Here is a 21,203-nt window from a genome sequence, read left to right on the forward strand (position 1 = left end):
TCAATAGCTCCCATGTATTACACATCCTCCCAGGTTCTGCTGTGCAACCCCATGATTTCTCACAGGCTGGCAGAGTGATAGCACATCATAACCCAGACATTTCCCAAGGAAAAATAGCCAGCAACACTAAAAAGCCACAAACATCGTGCCAGACAAATCTAGCCCTAAGGGCTGAAGCACAGCAAGCTAGTCCGGTTCCTGCGTCATCTTTTTCAGTGAAAACACACAAGCCGGAGCTTTTGGAAAGACTGCAAGAATTCCTTAAGATCTCACATGAATCCAACGCTGGTACAACTGAATCGGAAATATTTTTATCTTAAGAAGTGTTAGATGTTAAATTTACAAATATTTCTTCTGTTCTGTACCTTCTAGGTGTACATCTCCCAAAAGCCTGACCTTGCAACCAGTGTGTGCTGCCAGTTCAGTTGTCAACAGATGCAGCAAAGCCAGTGGTGGACCTCTCACAGATGTGTCGGCAGATCATTTTGGTCATGAAGATGACTTGAGGTTGTAGCCTGTTTGTCTCTTTCCAGTCCTGAGGGAAGACTATATACTGCCCTTAGAATTTTGTTAATAGCTAGAAGGTTTTTAATTTTATGCAGTTTTAAATACCACAGAGCAGGTGCAGTTAAGTCTCTAACAGATTGACAGGTGTTAAACTGCAAACCCCTAGCAAATCCAAAACATAACAACCCTTAGTAGGGGCTGTAGCAATACGACAAGAGGTAATGCTTTTAAACTAAAAAAGGGGTAGATTCAGACTAGATATAAGGAAGAAAGTTCTGATGAGGGTGCTGAAAATACTGGAACAGGTTGTCCAGAGAGGTGGTGGATGTCCCATCCCTGGAAACATTCAAGGTCAGGTTGGACAGGGCTCTAAGCAAGCTAAACTCTTTGAAGATGTCCCTGCTCGCTGCAGGGGGGTTGCAGTAGATGACCCTTAAAGGTCCCTTCCAACCCAAACCATGCTATGATTCTATGATTAAGTGTACAGAGATTTTTCCTCTCAAGCCGTTCTTCCCCACTACACGTGCTCCATGCATAAACTTGAAAGCAGAAAATAAAGGTACTGCTTTGCAGCAAGTTGCTCAAGAGGACGCACTTTTGAAAAAAACATGTTTTAAATATACTTAGTAATACATTCATTATTCATTTAGGAATTGTCTCCCTATGTACTAAACAACCATGATTTAGGTGGAACAGAGAAAGGCAATGACAAAACATAAAAACAACCCACCTTTAGTTTTAGAAAATTATGCCAGAAGCATACATGGGAAGATGGAGTCCCCACACAACAACCTGCAGAGCTGGAAACATGCAAGCTGCATCTCTGGGGGTTCTCCCCTTCTGTTGTTGTTTGGTTTTGGTTTGGGAAGATTTGGTTTGTGGGTTGGTTGGTTGGTTGTTTTTTTCCAGGGGGTAGGGGGTGGGGGGGTGAGGGGATTGGGGATGGGGTTGTTTTGTGGGTTTTTTTGGTTTTTAAACTAGTAGTTCTTCACTCTGGTTATGGTGTCTCAGTGTGAGTTCCTGGATCACTGCATGTATTCTTTGTAGCCAAGAGCGTTGGGAAAGTTTAGGAACAGTATTGAGAATTACCCCCTCCCCTTTTTACTGCAGTCAGGAGAGAAACCATGTACCTCATCAATGCTCCTTAACGCGCCTTTCTACCCCCACTTTTGGCAGCCTCTTTCTCCCTTCCTCCTGCATTAGCCAGTTTCACATCAGAAAATGCCAGCCCTCACCTCCTGCCAGGTAGATGGCAACGCCATGCATAGCTGCTAAAACTCAGAGCTGCAGCTTTGCCTGGGCACAACTACAGAGGAGTTGGAAAGGAGACAAAACAGGGGTATTCAGCACCTTGGTATCCTATAGGCACTGCAAAGACATCTCTACAAAATGCAGACAAAAATAGAACACCACTTCCCCCCAAAAAAAACTTTGCTATCCACATCAAAAAGAATTATAAGAGAAAACTGAAAGGAAAAAAACCTTCCCCCTGCAACTCGCAAGTGAGAGCTGTGGTGCTGCCTGTAAATACACGAAAGGCCACTATGGAAGGAGAATTCACATTAATAAAGTCTGCAAATTAACAGTATGTATCCACAGTGATTTTAATAGTTCAGCTGATGAATCTTACAGTCGTATCTGACATAAAAAGATTGTAATTATTAGCTACAAATATAAATTATACTTGGATTTTCTTTTTTTAAGAATAAAAAAGTACCATGTGTTGAATCTTCCAAAGTTAGAATCACAAGGGGAAATATGATAATCATGTGAAAGCTGTCAGGAGTACACAAACAGATCATTTACATGCAACATGAAATGGAGAGTCATTAAAAATCAGACTCCTTCAAAACTGTTCAAATGACTGTCGCTACCAACTGTACTAACACACCATTTGTCTTCAGAGACCATGGAAACTGGCAAGTCTTCCTTCGTAATTTCGCTCACATTCCTATTTTCATACACAGAGCTTCCCAGAAACCTTTAACAGCCAGAAGATTTGTGGTTTGGTTGTTTTTGGTTTTTTTCCACATACACCATTTCAGTCTAGTTATTCTTTGACTTTTCCTTTCCAGTGAACAGCAAGCACTTGTTACTCCTCAGTTTGCTGGAGCAAACAATCCCTCCCTTTTTCGTACGTCACTTAAATGGATCAGGCACAACAACCAGATTTTGTCCTTTTTGCTGGCTTGTAGTCTGTGATGTCTACAGTTTGCGGCGGCCCCTCAGCTTTCTGCCGTACAATTATTGGGACTACCATCTCAAACACAGTTTCGAAGAGGTAGTCCACCTTGTATCCTGTTTTCGCGCTGGTTTCAAAGCACATTTTCTCAGCTGCTGGAACATCCTTCTCATCTAGCATTTTGTATTTCAGTATTTTTTTATAGAGCGCAATCGCATCCTCTGCATGGACTTGTTTTCGCACCTTCGAGCCACAGCTGGCAACAGACTTCTCGGGTTTATTTTCATCCGGTGGTAAAGCACAGTCATTGGTGAGGTCAACTTTATTTCCAACAATAGCAAAGATGCAGTCAGCACTCGCACTGTCTGTCAGTGCCAAGAATCTTTCTTCCAGCTCCGTCAGGCTTTGGAGGCTGTTCACATCATACGTGAGGATCACAGCAGCTGCTCCTCTGCAGTACATGGACCCGAGGCCATGAAACTGCTCCCGTCCTGGCAAAGGTTTAAACACAACACAAAGTTAGTGTGCTGGAAGATACGTTATTAACCAAGTGAAAGAGTTTAAGGAATTTTAAGCCAATTTCACAGCTCTGGATGGAGCAGTGAAGGTAAAAATGTGTTCTTTGTAGCATTTTCAGTTTTTTCCATCTGCTTTTCCTTAAGAGCACGACAGCGCTACAAACAGTGCTACAGAACAGCTCAGCTCACCACTGGCTCCATTTCAGAGCAGGGAATCTGTATAGACGAGTGAGCGAGCAAGTGTGACGCAGCATTCGCAGTTGCAGAACGCAAAAAAAAAAAAGTTTATTTATGTCACATTAACTACTACCCTGCTTGCACCCACAGCTGGCCCATTCCACCTACTTAACCATTTATAAGCAAAAATTAAGTTCTACTGTTTCAAGTTCTGCTACTACTTACTACTCCTACAAATTCAGTACACAGTTTCAAGTGCATCTAGTTCAGAAATCTGGATCGAAGTCAGTAACCCACTTCTTCCTAGGTTCGGAAGGATGTTGTAAGCAATTTAGTCCTGTGCTACGTGCTCACAGTTCTCAGGTACATTGGCTTTACAGGAAAACGACTTGTTTTTAATGCTATCATATATAGCCTGTATGGTATGTATCTGACCCAACCACAAACATTCACACTTTTTCTTGGGTATTAAACACACACTACATGGAGAACCCTAACTACTTTTTAAGAATAATTTATCCCTTATGTTGCCCTCACCATCACTCAACAACCAACAGTTAATAACAAAAAGTTTCTTCCTCTTGATCATTCAGTGAATATCTACTAGCACCTCCAGCTAAGCCTTGATGGTCTCCATCAAATTCATCTCTTGGAAGACAAAACTGACTCTCTAAATTCTGGGGACCAAACAATGTTCTTCACTAGTTGCAAAGGGACTAAGGGAAACGAGGCAGCAGACAGACAGACAGTGTTGTCCATTCCTATAGAGAACTGCAACTTTCCCCAAATACCAGCTACAAGTAGAATTTGCTGTAGCACATTCACTTGACTCCCCAAAACTTGATGGAGAAAAGGGTAACGCACTAGATTTCAACCAGCTAGTCAGCCAGCCTTAGGTCACTACAGAAGTGTGAATAAAAAAAAATTAAAACACAAAAAAAGCCAACTATCCGACTATGCTCGTTTGAGAATCATTTAAGAATCATAAATTTTCAGCTTTTTTCATAGTCTCTTTGCACAGAGCCTCCATTTACAGAAAATCTGCAAGTGATCTGTTTACATTCATTTTCTGCACAAAGCTACAGGCCACCCTGAGTTACAGCATTATGAAACCCTTGTAAATGACTGTGGAATAGGGAAGGCAGAAGAAATTCAGCATATATTGGGAAAGCACATCTGCACATGAACATGCACACTGTGAAAGTAACTTACAGCCTATCTCCAGTCAGGAAACAGAACGTAAAGAAGATCTTTGAGTCCCTGTAGTAAGTCCTTTGACAAACTTCAGGACTCTACTCCACAGTGACCAGAAGACAGACAAAGTGTTCATAGTCATCCGTAAAGCAAAACTGAAAAACACCAAGCTAGAACACAAAACCCAAAGCTCACCACACCTTTAACACTGAGAAATTCTGGTAACTGCCAGAGAAATAGATTTGAAAAAGTGTAAGAGTACACAATAAAGAAATATAGAAAGAAGCCAGTGAGGGCACTCAGAAGTATGCAAAATTTTTGTATGAGGAAAAATTGTGGGATCTCTCAGGCTGGTGAATGACTGAAAAAAGGGTATAGACAGATGTCTATAAATTCCAGCCTAATACTGAGAAAGCAATGCAGGAAGCAAGCATTCATTCTTTCTTATAACACAGAAAATGAGTATTTCACCTGAAAAAATCATGCATGTAGTTTAAATACTTCCCTGCACAGTGGATAATTGGCAGTGTTATATGACATTGCAGAAGTCAAGAGTTAATGAACAGAGTTCAGAAAAGCATTAGGTGAAGTTTACTGAGAATTGCTTCTGTGCAATTCTGTATAGCCTCCAATTGTTTTCCCCTAGTGAAAGAAATTCTCTAACTAATGATCTGGTAGGTAGGAAAAAAAAGCGGGGGGGTGGTGTGGAGTATATGCCCTTGTTTAGGTATGTTGGGTCAGGGCAAGGGAGACTAGGATATGGTGAAGAGGTCAATGCTTTTACACTTTTTCCTGCAATCTCCTGTTCAAAGTTGTGCTTTTAGTTGCACTGCAACCGAGTCTTTAGAAGTCTCCAATTTTTCAGTAGACGTTCGTGCCATGACCTACTTTGTTTTCATCCGAACCCTGATTATACTGCGGTCTGGAAACCACAATGGAACATACATCCTCCCTCGTTCTCCCACTTCAGATGCCTAAGCCATAAAACCCAGCCCCCAGAATCATTTGCTACAGCAACCAAATACTAGAACAATATTAGTACTTGTTTTACGGAATTTGTATGCTAATCTAATCTTGCACAGCATAATATAAACCATGACACTTTTACACTATAACTACAAACTGGCTACTTCTACAACTAATATATTGTTGAAAAGGGGAAAGAAACAGTAAGAAGAATTTACTTTGCATAAGGGATCAATTATGTCAGAGGAATTATGGATAGTCTCTCTCACTCACCCACACAGCAAAATCTACCATGCAGGAAAAAATGCATAATGTTTTTTTGCAGTACAGTTCCCTTCCACAGACCACTTCAGGCACTTATGGTCTGAAAGAACCCTAGATGTGGGGGAAAAAACCCCCAAAACTACACAAAGTATTTAAACCAACATCTTATCTGTCTCCAAGGTGTCAGGTAAAATGGTATCAGACATTAGTGTGAAAAACTTAATGCATGCAAGCAGCTGCTTCCTTCTTATAGCCAATTATTAATTCTCTGGACTCATCTGGTCCCACTCCAATCACATACCTTTTTAAACAATTAACAAAATTAAATGGTAAACCCTGAATCCAAGAATTAAACAATTTCACTCTTTCAAAAAATAAAGGTAACGGAGAAGAGCAGCAGAAGTATCAAATAATTTGCAATCAAAGGAACTGCAAGAAGAACCAAATCAACCTCAAATGCACAACATTAGGGCAATTTCTTAAAGCCAAGCAACCAAAAACTAATTTCCATTTTTCTTTTAATCTTTGCATTTTGCCTTTTTTACAGCAGTTCAATAACCCTACAGCCACAACACTACTTGCAGCACCATTAGCTTTTCAGAGGCTCTTCCACCAAGTATATGAAGTCCTGCTGGAGACTTCACCCACTCAGGAGCGGTGCAGCCACTGAGAATTTTCAAAGTCCTATGATGTTGTCATAAACAAATCAAGAAGTCTGAAGCCAAAAGGACCTCAGTACCGTAAAGTTTGTAAGAAACCCAAGGGAGAAAGAAGGGAAAAGTAGACCTTGCAAGACACCAGCCTGACAAATACCAAAGTTAGATTTAAAGTGATGAGACTTGGACTTAAGGCTGAGGCTTTGGTCTAGCCAGCCTCCCACAGCACTCCCACCTTCCAGCTGGAAGGCAGCAGCCCACACAAACACCTTTTTTGGCTGGGACCAGAGCCTGACCGAGCATCCCCAGCCCTCCCCAGCTGTGGGATTCACTGACAGCAGCAGTGCCAGCCACTGCCCCCATCTCCTTCTTGGAGCTCTCCTGCCCACTGTCCCCGAGGGCAGTATCCAAAGTAGCCTGTGAAGTTGCTGTTAATGTTTATGAGAGCAAAAGATTTCCTCCAGCCAGATCTGAATGCTCCTTACCTACCACCTCTTCAAAGGCTTTCACCACAGCTTCTTAAGCAGCATAACTTCCCACACACGCACTCTTTCAAGAAATCCCTCTACTGGAAGAACAAGTTTTAAATCTCTCAACGCTGAGCACATACAAGAACGCAAAACAGGGTGTTAATTTTAACTCATGAGGGAATAAACCACCACAAATACTAAAGAGCTAAAAGGTCTTCCAGAAAGTACTTGCAAAAAGTACTGCTGTTACTCTGATAACACAGTCTGAGCGGGGTCTTAAATCCTGAGCTCCTAAAGTAAACATGTAGTGTGGAAAAGTACACGAAGGTGAGTGATAGAAGCATACTAACACTGCATTAAAAAATGAACGAGAGCACACAGCTGTCCAGAAAGTTCTCAGTCCATAAAGCAGGTATCTTCCAAGGATTTCCACTGTAATTTCAGCAGAATTGTAATCTGAACAGTAGATAGGAATTAACACAAACACAAGGTATCACCTAGGTTTTGCCATTCAAATTCTTTCTCCTTTATAAGAGTCTGAACTTGAGTGTACGTGAAGAGACACGGCAGCTGTGCCCTAAGGAGATTGCTAACACAGGGAAGAAAAGAGAAAGTATGACACCCATGACACACCACAGAAATCAGTATTAGAAAGAAACGAGAGCTGAGCATTTGGCTGCAGCGGATGAAGGTTCAAAGGGTGACCCTGATGCTCTTGAGTTACCTCAGCAGGAACATCTGCGTGATCACAAGAACAGACAAAGCAGCTCCCTCTTAAAAAGGGAACAAGATTTCCATCTGTTTGAAGACAAAGGAGTAAAGTTGTGACCCTTTAAAAGACATTAGAGGAAACAATTTTGCTGGAAAATGAGTTTTCTGTTTGTGCACGTATACCAAGATACATACTGTCAAAGGACAAACAATAAGGGTCCCTAAAGGTTTCAGAAAAATTCCCCTGCCCACATGTTGAGCCAGGCTGCCAAGTTCTGACAGTGATGAAGTCAAGGTTCTTGTTCAAGATTGGTATTTATTTTTCTAGGTAGCTTTATCACATTTTCCTTGAAGTCACGAGCTTTATTAAGAACGAGATATGCCTGTGGCTACTTGAGGATAAAAATAAAAGTTCACTGTCCCAAAGGATTAACATGGAGGACATAAGTAGGAATTAGTGGAAACAAATGAGTCAGAAAGCACTGGAGAGCTCAATTTTTACATATCCAGGAGCTGTCTGAATACATTATTTCCTGATCCATTAGAAAAATGCCAACATTTGGGTTTCCTCCAAGACAAAATTTTCCATAGAATAAAGTCTCAGGGGTGGGGTGGGTTACTAAACAGAAGAATCACCACAAATCCAAAATAACCCCAACCCAACCACCAAAACAATTACAGTTGACCAACTACAAAATTAATTTAAACTCCACCTTCACCTAGTATTATACCTTCACAATGCTACATTTTAGGAAATACTTGTGTATATTGAAGTTTCAGAATGCAACAGATCTCCAGCTCTACTAAAAATCAAGATTACATTTATTTTGTTTATACTCACTACTTAGATATGAATCAACAGTCAAGGCATGAACTCTGCCCCATTGCAGAAGCTTCTATTTAAGTTATTAAAATTAGTTATGGATGTCTTGGCCAAAGCAGAACATAGTATAAACATAGGAAAGTACTGATCTTAATATCCAAAGAGTTTCACTTTCATGTTTTAAAGTAGAAAGAGCTATACATAGAAGAAGAAAATAACAACCACATGTGTTAAGTAAGCAATGAACAAAGGAAAATTCTTCAATACAGCTTTCCAAAGAAAAACCATCAAAAACAGTCAGTCAAGAAAGCAGGCTCAATGTAATACACTATTGGGACAAACCTACTCCACTTCTAAATGCAACTTAATCACCAAGTCAGGTATCACTACCTGATAACAAAAGAAGATTCAAAACTGTGAGACCATCTCTTCCCTTAAATCTACGTATTTTCAACTTAATGAACAAATACTTTGAGTTCTGAGGGAGTCTGACATTCTCAAGAGCTTGCAAACATCCCTACTCTACAAACACGAACCATTTTAGGCTTGTAAAGCTCCTTCTGCAAAAGAGCAGTTCAGCGTGAGCGAGAAAGCCACATGAACAGAAGCAGCCGTTCACTTCTCGCTTAGGCAAGACAAGAAAGCACAATTGAAATGAACCCTGTCCTTCACTCAGCTTTAATTATCAGACTAGAATGACCACACCCACACTAACAAATGTTTCCCTTGGACACAGAAATTGATGACTAGAAAGACTAGAACTTATCCACTATATGATCGTTAGCTATGAATTACTTAAAACCCCTCAGGTCTTTGAAAATGAGGTTTATTCAAAAACACTTTTGCAATAAATAGGAACAATTAACACAACTGCAGTCTGTAAAGCATTTTTCTTCTCATTTCAATTTAAAATATAAAAACATATAAAAGTATCCATCATGTTACACACATGGCTCCTTCTCACCAACACACACACACCCCTTATCACAGGTTATTCACAAGCTTAGGTCCAAAGTTATTAAGATCCAAGTCTGACATTATTTAGTATTTATTCTGCTGCTTTTATATAAAGGAAATATACTGCATAAGCCAGTCTCCTCCTCTGCCAGAGGCTGGTATTCAGGAAGGCAAATATACTCAGGACATTTGCTTCAAGAACTACAAGTATCTTCCCATAAAAAAAGGTGACAATATTCAAATGGATGCAAAACCCAGATTCAAAGGAACCAACAATGTATTTGAACTGTCTGCCACAGATGAGAAAGTCCTGGGAACCATAAACAGTGAACCAGAGGATGCTTTCTAACACAATAAACTCCATGACATTTGAATAAAAGGCAGACCTCAAGAGTTCAGTGCATTGTTACACAGGAGGAATGTAACACTATTTTCCTGACCTGGAAATGGCATTACATTATGTGCCTATAATCTAGTCCCTGATGAATCCACATACACCAATCTTATACAATCTACTGGCAGCTCATAGAATAGAATTCTACCAAATACTAAAATATTCAATTTAATAGATCTGATTTTGTCTGAACAGCCTGATAAGTTACTTGAGAAAAATCCAACCAGTCATCCAGCTGCACACAGATAAAGGTTTTGGTGAAACAGGAAATGCCTTGGCACTATAATCCCAGATTTATGTGCTATGGTACCACAGTATGGCTTTTATCCTGAGAGATTAAGCTGCACCCTTCTATGTAAATAAAACTATTAGAGACTTTTTTTTTTCTTTTAGATATCTACTAAACTATTATCAGTGATCCAGCAGTGTCTGGATAAAATACATTCCAAAATACATGTGAACTATGTTGTTAGGGAACCTAAATTCTGATAGGAAGCAAAAATGAGGAAGAATACACACCAATGAATAAATAACCAAAGGGCTGTTTGAAACAACTAATTCTTAAGCACAATTTTAAAAGAAGCATAAATATTATCTTTTATCTTTGGAGGATAACCACTTGTCCCTTGAAAGCTCACACAGGAACATTTAACAGATGTTAATATATTCTCCATAATGTAAGAGGAGAAACTGCGATAGTGTTCAGGAAAAACTGGATGAGATGATTACCGTTACCGTTACCAAGCATCAAGGCTTACTACTGGGGATTCTGTCTCCAACGTAATATACAAGGGAAAAAATGAAACTCCTCCTTTATTTCCATTCCCTTATGTAACAAAACCAACATCCTTTCAGGCATCTAAATTAGCTGTTAACATTCTGCCAAGAGAAAAGGACTACCCCCTGGAAGGCTACTCCACACCAGCAGCTACCAGCGTGCATTAAGGAAAGCAACTCACTCTTTCTAACTTCCCCTGCATTAGTTAAGGGTACTAAAAATCCAAATCATGTATTTCTACCCCCTATTACATTTCACACACACAAACACAAAAATAAAGCAGGACAAAGAAGTTTTTAAAGAGCATAAATACGAATTACAGAGAAAAAAACCCACCACACCCTGTATCTGGTATGAAGTTTTGGTCTTCTTGCTAGTTCTAATATAAAGGCAGCATATGAACTCAGGGGGCTTTGAGTTGTAATCACCACCAGCATGGCTGGGAAAGGAATGAATTCAGAATCTTTACAAACAAAAAGAATCATTAGAAAGCATCTGAAATAAAGAAAAAGGGGGTATTTACTTACTGGAACTGGAAATTTCAGTACACTCTATACCAAAGAATAGTAATATATTTAGTGAAAAAAATGTATCCAGCATTCTTTTAGCCTACTTCTTTCTCATCTCCTTTAAATATAATAACTATATACTAAAAATAACTGATAGGCCATTAACAAGGTTTGCAGGGAATGTTTCAATGGGGAGCAACAAATACAAAGTACATAGAAGATTTTACCCTAAAATTCTAGCCACTTCACCTACCTTCTGAGAGGTGAGCCTTCCCTTAAAAGGATTAATAACTCTGCTAATAGTAACGTTGTCTATATTTCTTTACAGGTTCAAGTTTATTTCTAAGTTTGTAACCTTTTCAAAAGGAGACTAATCTTAACAGCCAGCAAAAACAGATGATAGCAGCAGCTATTATGAATTTGCTTCTCCTTTTATGTTTTTCCATCAGTAAAAAGTGCTCATAATTCTGTTTTGGCTGTTTCCTTTTTTTCTTTTATTGCTATATACACCCAGAATGACTATAGCACAACCCATTCAAGACATCCCTGACCAGCTGGGAGCACAACCCCCATCACACCCCTATCCTTTCTGAGAACAGCTTTCCCCCATCAAACTTGAACTATACGAACAGGTCAAGCGGTTTCAATCGACTCTTTAATCACTATTAAAACACCATTCAATTAACATTCCAGAAATGATACTTTGGCACAATTCACATAAAACAATTCTTCCAAAGGAGTTCACTTAAATAGGCCTTTTATTGTTAGGACAAATGGCACACTGAGAAGTTATGCAAGAATAATGTCAGCACGGTATGCTGCACATCACATGCCAAACTCCCTAAGATGTGGTTAACAATCTACAGGATCATCTGAGCTTTATCTGAAGAAGACAGCTTGTTGCAGTACCTTTTTCTTCAGCAAAAGGGCACACACAAAACCCCATTTAATAAAAATGGCAAACCAGAAAATAATGAGAATTTTTGCTACAGCGTCAGTTTTATTTCATATCCTCCAAAAAGGATATCTTTCTAGGCATGTGCTGGTAGAAGCTCCAAAATAAATGTCTAGTCACAATATTTTTCTGATGTGCTGAAGAAATGACTCAAAAGACATGTAAGCCTTAACTCATAACACACCTTCAAAGAACCCACAGCTGAAACATGGGTAAAAATTTGCTGTGTTTTTTTGACAGTTAACAGTGTGATAGGTTATGGAGAAATGTGTTTTTAAGTAAACGCTTCGTTTTATAAAGGTAGTTGAATTAAAGCAGATGCTTAGCAGCTTACACCAGTGCCCATCAATCCACTGTAACATCCTGCAGAGCATGCCGAGTCACAGAGGTATCCAAAAAAGCTGGTTACGGCAGATGAAGCCTTCTCACCCACACCTCAACTATAATAAACATCCCTCAGTCATCTTGTCAAATCCTGTATTATTTGGTCATGAACTAGTTTCAATATTCCCAGAAATTTTTTTTTAATCCATCCCTGAAGAGTAGTTTGTTCATTTTCATTCCATGACTGGCAGTGAAGACTTCCATCAGTGGTTCCCAGAGACAGACCCATTGGACATACTCAAAGGAAGGAGAAGATCAATTTAACACAGGACAGAAGAGGCGGGGGGGGAGGGGAATATTCACAAAGCAAGGCCAGAAATCAAGCGTAATCCTCATTTGAGTCTGATCTCCTATGTAATAAAGATGATAGAACTTCACTCAGCCCTCATCTTGTGACTGAGGAGGAATTTTTACTATATAAAGGAGAAAAAGAAAGATAAGGTAATATCCCACAAATTAGGTTGCTGTATTTCAGCTTTCAGGCTTTGGATTTTGATAGACATTCACCTTCATGAAGTATCCTTTTAAAAAACCCAGACCCAAAACTAAAAATCACTACATACCCCAAAATCCAGAAAAACTCCACACTCTTCCCTAAAGGTATTCCTATATGACTTAACCTCCTTCTTGTTAAGCCAGAGAAATCAACTTTTTTTTATATTCAGGCTCTTTGCCTCTGGCACATTCCTCTAAACCATTAACCATACCTACAGCTCTTTTCTCCAATTTTTCCATATTATTCTATAAACAAGACTGTAAAAGAGTCTTACCGAAGCTATGAGGTTACTTAAATTGCTCACTACGTTCATCCCTCCCTACGTTTGGTACACTTTCCAGAACAGTTCATGGGCTCTGGGATACCACAAGGCACCAGGGCTCACTTTGTCATCTACTACCAGCTCAATGGACCTTGCAAAATGCGTATTGTTGCCCAAATGAATCTAGCTTAACCTGTTACCAGCTCCCCATACCATTAACCTCTCTTCATTTGCAGCCTTACACATTTGTTTAGTCTGCATATTTCTAGCTGCAATCATCCTTCTGTAAAGAGACTTGTAAACTGAGTGTCTTTGGACTAAATACGTACTCATAGTATCTATAACCAGCAACGCCTTCACCACACAAAGGAGCTGCAAAACTGCTCTTACCGTATTTCTTCTCCTCTATATAGAAGATCCCTATTACATACAAGATTAAGCCCATAAAGTAGTTTCAGCTCTTCTGAGACAGAAGAGTATCTGGAATCTATTCTGTTGCATAAATAAAGAACTATTTTTCTTCTTCGCTAGAATAAATCAGAACTTGCCATTCTAATAATGAAATTAAGCCCAAGCTTCTAAATTCACAAGAATTTTAATTTCAAAATCAAAGTTCCCATAGAAACACCAATCTTACTCCACCAATATGCTTTCTATCCAAAGTTTTAAATGTAATCATATTATGCCTAGTAACACAAAGAATTACATAGAAAAAACCTGCTAAACACACTACCTAGCACGTTTTTGCCAACAAAAACTTTGGCTAGACCTGCAAAGAGAAAAAACGCAAAACCTACTTTTAGTTAAAGAACCCACTAACGCCTCTACAATCCCGAGTAACTTCTTCATTTAGCTAGGTAAGACTTACTTTTTTCAAACTACCCATTTCAGTTAGTTCTCTTGATGTAATGTGTTTATTTTTCAGAGAAGAAAATAACCCCAGAAGCTTCAAGCAGTTCATGTGTTTTCAGCTGTCTGGAAGGGTAGTACCTTGTAAAAGATGAACAGAACTGACCTTACCCCTGCCAGACCAGCAAGCATATCTTGAGTGCATCTGCAACACAAACTGAGAAAGACACCACCAGTATTTATTTCCCTCTGAAACTTCACAGTCCTGTAGAAAGATGTTTTACCTGAACACTGAAGTCTGGCAAAAGAAATGAGGGCATGCCAGATTTATGAGACATTGTCCTCATGTCTATAAGTAAATGCTCCATCAGAACTCCAGCTGCAACACAGCATCGACACCATCTCAACTGCAAAGAAAATGTGGCAGGGTGCTTGAGAGTTAAATTTATGAAGCTCCTGTATGCTTTACTAAAATGAGAGCAGGACTGCAAGGACGAATTTAGAAATTTAAATAGAAGTAAAATGTAAGCGTCGATGTAGAATTCTTCTGAAGCCTTGTTTTTAAAAGACAATTTTAAACTGCTACTTAAAAAGAAGTGGCCATTTGGCAAATTACCTTCTTAAGGAAACATATGATTGGAAGCAAACCATGAAGGGGAAAAAACCCTGCTGACTTACTTTGGAAGAGTTCTACAGGAAGCAACAGCACTGAACACTGCGGCGCAGCAGCAGAGCTTGACGGTCAGTAGCGCAGCGGTGGGTAACGAAGAGGCCAGTTAGAGGACAGGGCTGCACGAGATGCTGGCTTTGGGTTGTGCAACATACCTTTCCGTTTTAATGCCCACTGGACCACCAACCCATGTCCTCCAAGAAAAGACCCTCCTACAGAAAAGCAATTCATTTTCCACAGGATGTGTTCTAAAAGCAGCTGGTTTTTTCTTTCCAGTACTTGAAAACTAATGCTTTTTCCTGAAATTCACAATTCCCTTCCACAGGGAAATGGGCACTGCAGATGAGCCCACTTCTCTAGCAATTGCTAAGTGGAGGCTGTTACCAGGCCCTTCTCTTCAGAGTCACTCAGAGAGGAGACCTTCACAGCCCACACCCTCCCAAAGTTTGCTTCTCAAAGGGAGAAGCGGGTCCCTAGCCCCGGCAGGAGCACACGGCCGGGCATACTTCAGCGTGGTTCCACAGGCGTGCGGGGCAGGAGGTCACTCCGCACATACTGAATGGTTTGTATTGCTCAATAAGGAACTGGCAAGTTAACTTGGCTTCCAGTTCACCCAAGCAAACACAGAGACAGGTGTGTAATTTTTAAAAAATAAAATAAATCCAGGGATGGGTAGGTTAACTGAGATCACCCCACACTCCGAAATGCTGCCACTTGTCAGGCATTCCTGCCAGGTCTCAGCAAAGGGTCCGCAAGTCAGCCGCTGCCCACTCCCTCACAGACAAGAAATGCTTCCTGGTTTTCTTCATTTTTATTCCTCTTTTAAGTTTACTTAGGTTTTTCAACTTCCTCATTAGATACTTTGCTTTGGCCTTAGATATGCCTTTTCAGCTTTTTTTTTTTTAATCAAAATTCCCCTTAGGATTGTTTGCAGAAGGGTAACTACATACGTACCAAGCCAGTCAATAAAATACCCTACCGTTTTCTGAGTTAGAAAATACCATGAACTTAAACATCTTAATTACGAACAGTAACGTTTCAGAGAAGAAAAATAGTTCACTGTAACTGACTGCATATCCTCTTCGGATTAAGTTTTGTATCCAGCCATAAAAAAAAATTAAATGGTCTAATCTATTAGAAACCTTATTCTTTTTCCGTATTACCACTTCAACCCCAAACACGTCATATGCATTTCTGCCTCCTGGCTGTCAGTCCTCAAATCCTTTCTTCCCAAATACAGGAAATCAAATCACCAACGTGCAGTTACCAACTTTTTTGTGCACACCCACCCAAGGAGGGTCATATGGTAACACAGTAAGTCAGCGTTTCCCTTTCACAGACCCACAGGAGAGCTTTATTTACAAGAACATTAACTATGGCAGCACCCATTTTCCATCACCCCCACTTCAATGACACTTCTCTCCATCCCACCATACTCAGGAAGGTGACTGAGGCCAGTGCTGCCCCTCACACGCTGCCCCACTTCAGGGCCATCCCACAACACCAGCCAGAGTGTTTTAAGACACTGCAAAACCCTCAGTCTTCAGACATTTTCAGGGATCTTCAGACTGCTTTTACCACAGCACCAGGTCACCAGAAGCAACAGCCTTCAGCCATCAGCCTGGAAGCCTTTGAGAACAACCCTGTCACACATCCCTGGGAACACACCTTCCCACCAATCCTCACAGCCAGAGACCGTCTTCTCTCACAGCAGCTTTGTTCTATACAGGCACTGGGGCGCTACAGTATGGAGAGAGGGACCTAAGAATATTGGCCATGATTCCTTACAGAGATAAAATTAATTACTAAGCCCATATGTAGACAGTACTTCAAGCGCTATTTCCGTAAATCTTTTCTCCTACTAGAAATACTTTTAAATAACCTAGCTTTTACAAAACTGAAGTTAGTGCAAGACAGCAGCTGAATGCTGCTAGTCATCACTGTTCACCACTGGGGAAAAGAAGGTGTCTACAAGTCACAACATTATAGACTCATAGAATCATTTAGGTTGGAAAAGAAACTTAGGATCATCAAGTCCAACTTGATGACTTGGCAAAAGAAGTCATTAAAAAAGACTTGACAACTCTTTCGGTCAAGAAATCTTTCCTAATACTCAATCTAAATCTCCACTGGCACAACCTGAGGCCATCTCCTCTTGTCCTGTCACTTGTTATCTGACAGAAGAGACTGACCCTCACCTGCCTACAACCTTCTTTCAGGTAGTTGTAGGGAACCATAAGGTCTCCCCTGAGCCTCCTTTTCTCCAGGCTAAACTCCAGGCTTTACTAAGGTCCAGGTAGACAACATCCACAGCCTTTCCCTCATCTACTAGGTGGGTCACCTTGTCATAGGAGACCATGCCGGTCAAGCAGGACCTGCCTTTCATAAACCCATGCTGGCTGGGCCTGATCCCCTTGTTCTGCATGTGCTGCGTGATGGTGCTCAGGATGATCTGCTCCATAACCTTCCCCAGCACCAAGGTCAGACAGACAGGCCTGTAGTTTTCCAGATCCTCCTTCTGGCCCTTCTTGTAGATGGGCATTACGTTGGCTAACCTGCAGTCTTCTGGGACCTCCCTGGTTAGCCAGGGCTGCTGATAAATGATGGAGAGTAGCTTGGCAGATACTTCCACCAGCTCCCTCAGTTACCCTCAGATGGATTCCATCCAGTCCCACGGACTTGTGTATGTGTCCAAGTGAAGCAACAGTTCACTGACTGTTTCCTCATGGACCACAGGGAATTCATTCTGCTCCTAATCCCAGACTTCCATCTCAGGGGGCTGAGTACCTTGAGGGTAACTGGTCTTGCTCTTAAAGACTGAGGCAAAGAAGGCATTAAGTACCTCAGCCTTTTCCTCATCTTTTGTGGCAATGTTTCCCGCATTCATATTCTGAAAAACAGAGACCAGGATTCAGAAATACATATTTGAGAACTGGCAGGTTGTCTTGTCAGAAGTGACCTTGTGTCACGTTTCAAACATGTGAAATGATTCCTGCACACACAACGAGTAACACAGAGTTGCCTGTAAGGCCTTAAGAAGCTATGGTTACCGGATCAATAGCAGGCACCCACAGACGGTCTGCCCCAGCAGACACCTGGTCAATGCCTCTTATCTAGGGTTAAACTATCTTATGGTGAAATGGAACTCAGCTGTAGTAGATAACTATATGCTAGCTAGTTTATCTTTAAACCAACCTCTGCTAGCAATTTGAAAAACATTTAAGCCTTGATAAAATCTGTGAAGGCCATGATCCTGCAAACTGAATGAAAAATCTACTTTTCTATTTTCTGAAGACAAACTCACATTAGTAACATGGGACATAAATGTAGACCACTCAATAGATATTTTCATGATTTGTTTCTATATCAGTCCATTTATAGGCAGGTTCTCAATGAAGAACACATGCAGTTCATACACACATTGATTTATCCTCAAGAAAACTTCAGCTGCTTCTATTCCTTACCAAGCACCACTGGTTTCTATTCGGAAGCGAAGTCTTCTTCACAGGGTGCTTCTGCACAGTTGCAATTTGTCAAAAGCAGGAGGAAGTTCTGGTGATCTGGTGGGCTGCTTTTGGCCAGTATCAAAAGTGGGAGACTGTGCCAGATATACAGCTGCTGCCTGGGGTTTATGGGAAGCTACTTAAAACTTGTTCACCTCATTCAGATAATTTTACCACAGGATGCGTGGTTTGTGTTTTCTGAACTTGCACTGTTTAAGGTGAATACATGACTTTTACATTTCCAGCACTACTACTCCCTTTTAGTTCTGCTTCTGGCTTCTCTGCCTGCACTTTTAAGAACATATTTAGTATTTGCTGTTTAGAGGCACCAATCTGAGGATTAAAGAAATGAAAGCCACATAACAGGCACGGTAAAAATCGATGTCATCTCAATAACATTCTCCAAACTGGCACAAAGGGAGTACCACTAAAAAACGTGAACAACTCTGTTCTGGACCTTCCATTCCGAATAAGCTACAAAGAGCAATGTTACCATCGTCCAGCATCTACCCGTTCAACCCGCAGGCCATGAGGGGAAGCTACTTACTGAAAGGAACTGCCTACAGATATGCAAGCACTGCATCCTTTGGGGAAGCTACTTACTGAAAGGAACTGCCTACAGATATGCAAGCACTGCATCCTTTTCTTTCATAATTAAGGCAATGAGGTAGCATCCCTAGGTCACAAAGAGCTCTGATACTCAAAAAGAGGAGAGATGCCAACTGTTCCACTTCCATTGGTCTTCCAAGGCTTGAAGTAAAAAAAACTTGAGCAGGACAATGTGAAAGGGGCACACAGTGCTAGAACAGGAAAGGAGATAAGGTAAACAATACAAATGTGATATATATAGCTATCTGCTGTGGGAGAGAAAATTCATATCCTAAAGATAGTCTTACAGGAGCATTTGTTGTTCCTCATAAGTAATCATACCGACAGGGGTCAAAGGAACTGAGCAGTTTGAGCCATTTTCAGCTTCACAAAAGTAGAGATTTACTTTTTAAATAAGCAACAACTTGTATCAGAAGGAAGGGGGTGGGCAATGTTTGTGGAAATCACTCATTATACCAGTGGGTTGTTTGGGGTTTTTTTGTCTTAGAACACCAAAGTCTCAATTGCAGTAACCCACGAGATTTGATGATCCCTTTTACAAAACTTGGAAGATGACAACTCAACTACATAGGGCTTTTTCTTTTATTCATTTTTTAACTATAAACTGCTAATTTCTCCCTTTTCTGAATGAACCAAAATCTTTGCTTTTTTTTGAGCGCAAAAGACAGCCGGAGAATGGAAACAAATAAATAATAAACAAAAAAATGTCTAAAATATAACCAAGAGCCTTACTTCTAACTTCAGCAATTGAGAAAGCAACAACAGATTTGCACATCCAGATCACAGAGCCCACTATGAAGAACAGAAACCGGACTTCTGAGCACTTTCACAACACAAGGCATTAAACTGCATGAAGCTTCAGTCCCATCGCTGAAGTACCCTGCACAACCAGAAAGGGAAGTCAATCAGCCCAAACCCCTTGGCGAAAGGGAAATAGGAGCTCAACTGAAGGTCACTGCAACCAGGGAGCACGAGCTAAAGCAGAAATCAAAGTTGGTTGACTCCATGCAGAAAAATGATCACCCAGCCTCTTGTTTTAAGGGCTATTTCTACCGACCTACCTTTTGCTTCACATTCTTCATGAAGTGTACTCCATATTTTCCTCTTGTGCTGCCTCCCAAATTGTTTCTTTTCAGTTTCTAGTATTTTTTACAGGAAGAGCATTTCCCTGAAGGTCTAACTAAGCCATCCTTCATTTTACAGATAATGATATAATTAAGAGAAAAATAAAACCTCAAGCATTTAAATATCTAGGGTTTAATATTACACATGACTAAGAATTCCTAAGTAGTCATTAGTTGCAAAATGTAAAACAAAATTATCCTACTATTTCAGCTGTGCTGAAGACCATTATTTTTAAAATAATTACATAAGAGCAGTTGGATGGGTGGACAACATATTTTCTCTGTATTTTGCAGGAATTTCCTGAAGTACAAAAACAGTGGTTAGGAATATTAAATCACAGAACAGACGAAAGAAAAAATGTTAGTGAAACAACAGGAGAGGCTGAGGGAAAGGGAGAAGTAGCTACCTCAGATGCTTCATCATTATTGAACAAAATTATTCCAATCTTCAATTCATTAACCTGAAGACCAGAAAAAAAGGGAAAAGGAGGTATTCTCTGTAGCTGAGGGTATGACAAGTCATTTTCACAACAGAAAAAAGCAAAAACAAAAAAAGGATTTGTGAAAGGGTGGAACAGAAACAACCTAAAAGCACAAAAGCTTTTACTCATAATAACATGTTAGCCTGTTTGAGTACTAAGAGTTTTAAATGTCTCCCCTCCTGGAGTCCTGTACATGAAGTGTCCACCATGCTACAAATTAGACTGAAATGTATTTTCACTCCAACAGAATTGGTGAAAAGGCAAGAGCTCAAACACACATTTTCCTGGTTTTGCTTATCTATAAAACACTAATAAATTCAAGCTCACAAGTCTTTATGCTGTCAGCAGAGTTCTTCCATGAATGGCTCCTTGGTGGCCCAAGCAAAGCCAACTTCAATTCTAGTCTGCTTCCTAAGAGATGGAAAGATATACCACAAGAGTCACAAACACATCTGATTATTTAACTCCCTGTAAAAAAGCAATGTTAAGAAGTTCTCTGCTAGATTTGGTGTTTTTCCACGCTCAGGTAGGTTAATAGGATTAGGAAATCTTGTATGCTTACTGAGCTGGTTGTCCTAAAGGATGTTATCCTGGATCTTCTGTGGTGAAGGAGAATTCATTCAAATTAAGAGCAAAAAAAACTCATTTCCTTCGACCACCTCTGCTCTCAGCAGTAGCACTTGCATAAGCTAAGTTTAATCACCAAGTTCAGATCTCATTTCCTAGGCATATCTTCAGGTATTGCAGATGAAGTTAATAGTTA

General features: G+C 40.3%; 1 protein-coding gene across 1 annotated transcript in view; it reads right to left on the minus strand.

Moving 5' to 3' along the window:
* Positions 1-2,086: 2,086 nt before the first annotated feature.
* Positions 2,087-21,203, minus strand: part of RAB20 (RAB20, member RAS oncogene family) — a 28,363-nt gene continuing 9,246 nt past the window's right edge. The window contains exon 2 of the mRNA XM_037377322.1: positions 2,087-3,180. Within this exon, the coding sequence (XP_037233219.1) occupies positions 2,660-3,180 (521 nt within the window). The 3' untranslated portion in view covers positions 2,087-2,659. The remainder of the gene's footprint in view (positions 3,181-21,203) is intronic.

This window comes from Falco rusticolus, chromosome 2 (genome assembly GCF_015220075.1).
Source record: "Falco rusticolus isolate bFalRus1 chromosome 2, bFalRus1.pri, whole genome shotgun sequence".
Classification (NCBI taxonomy): domain Eukaryota; kingdom Metazoa; phylum Chordata; class Aves; order Falconiformes; family Falconidae; genus Falco; species Falco rusticolus.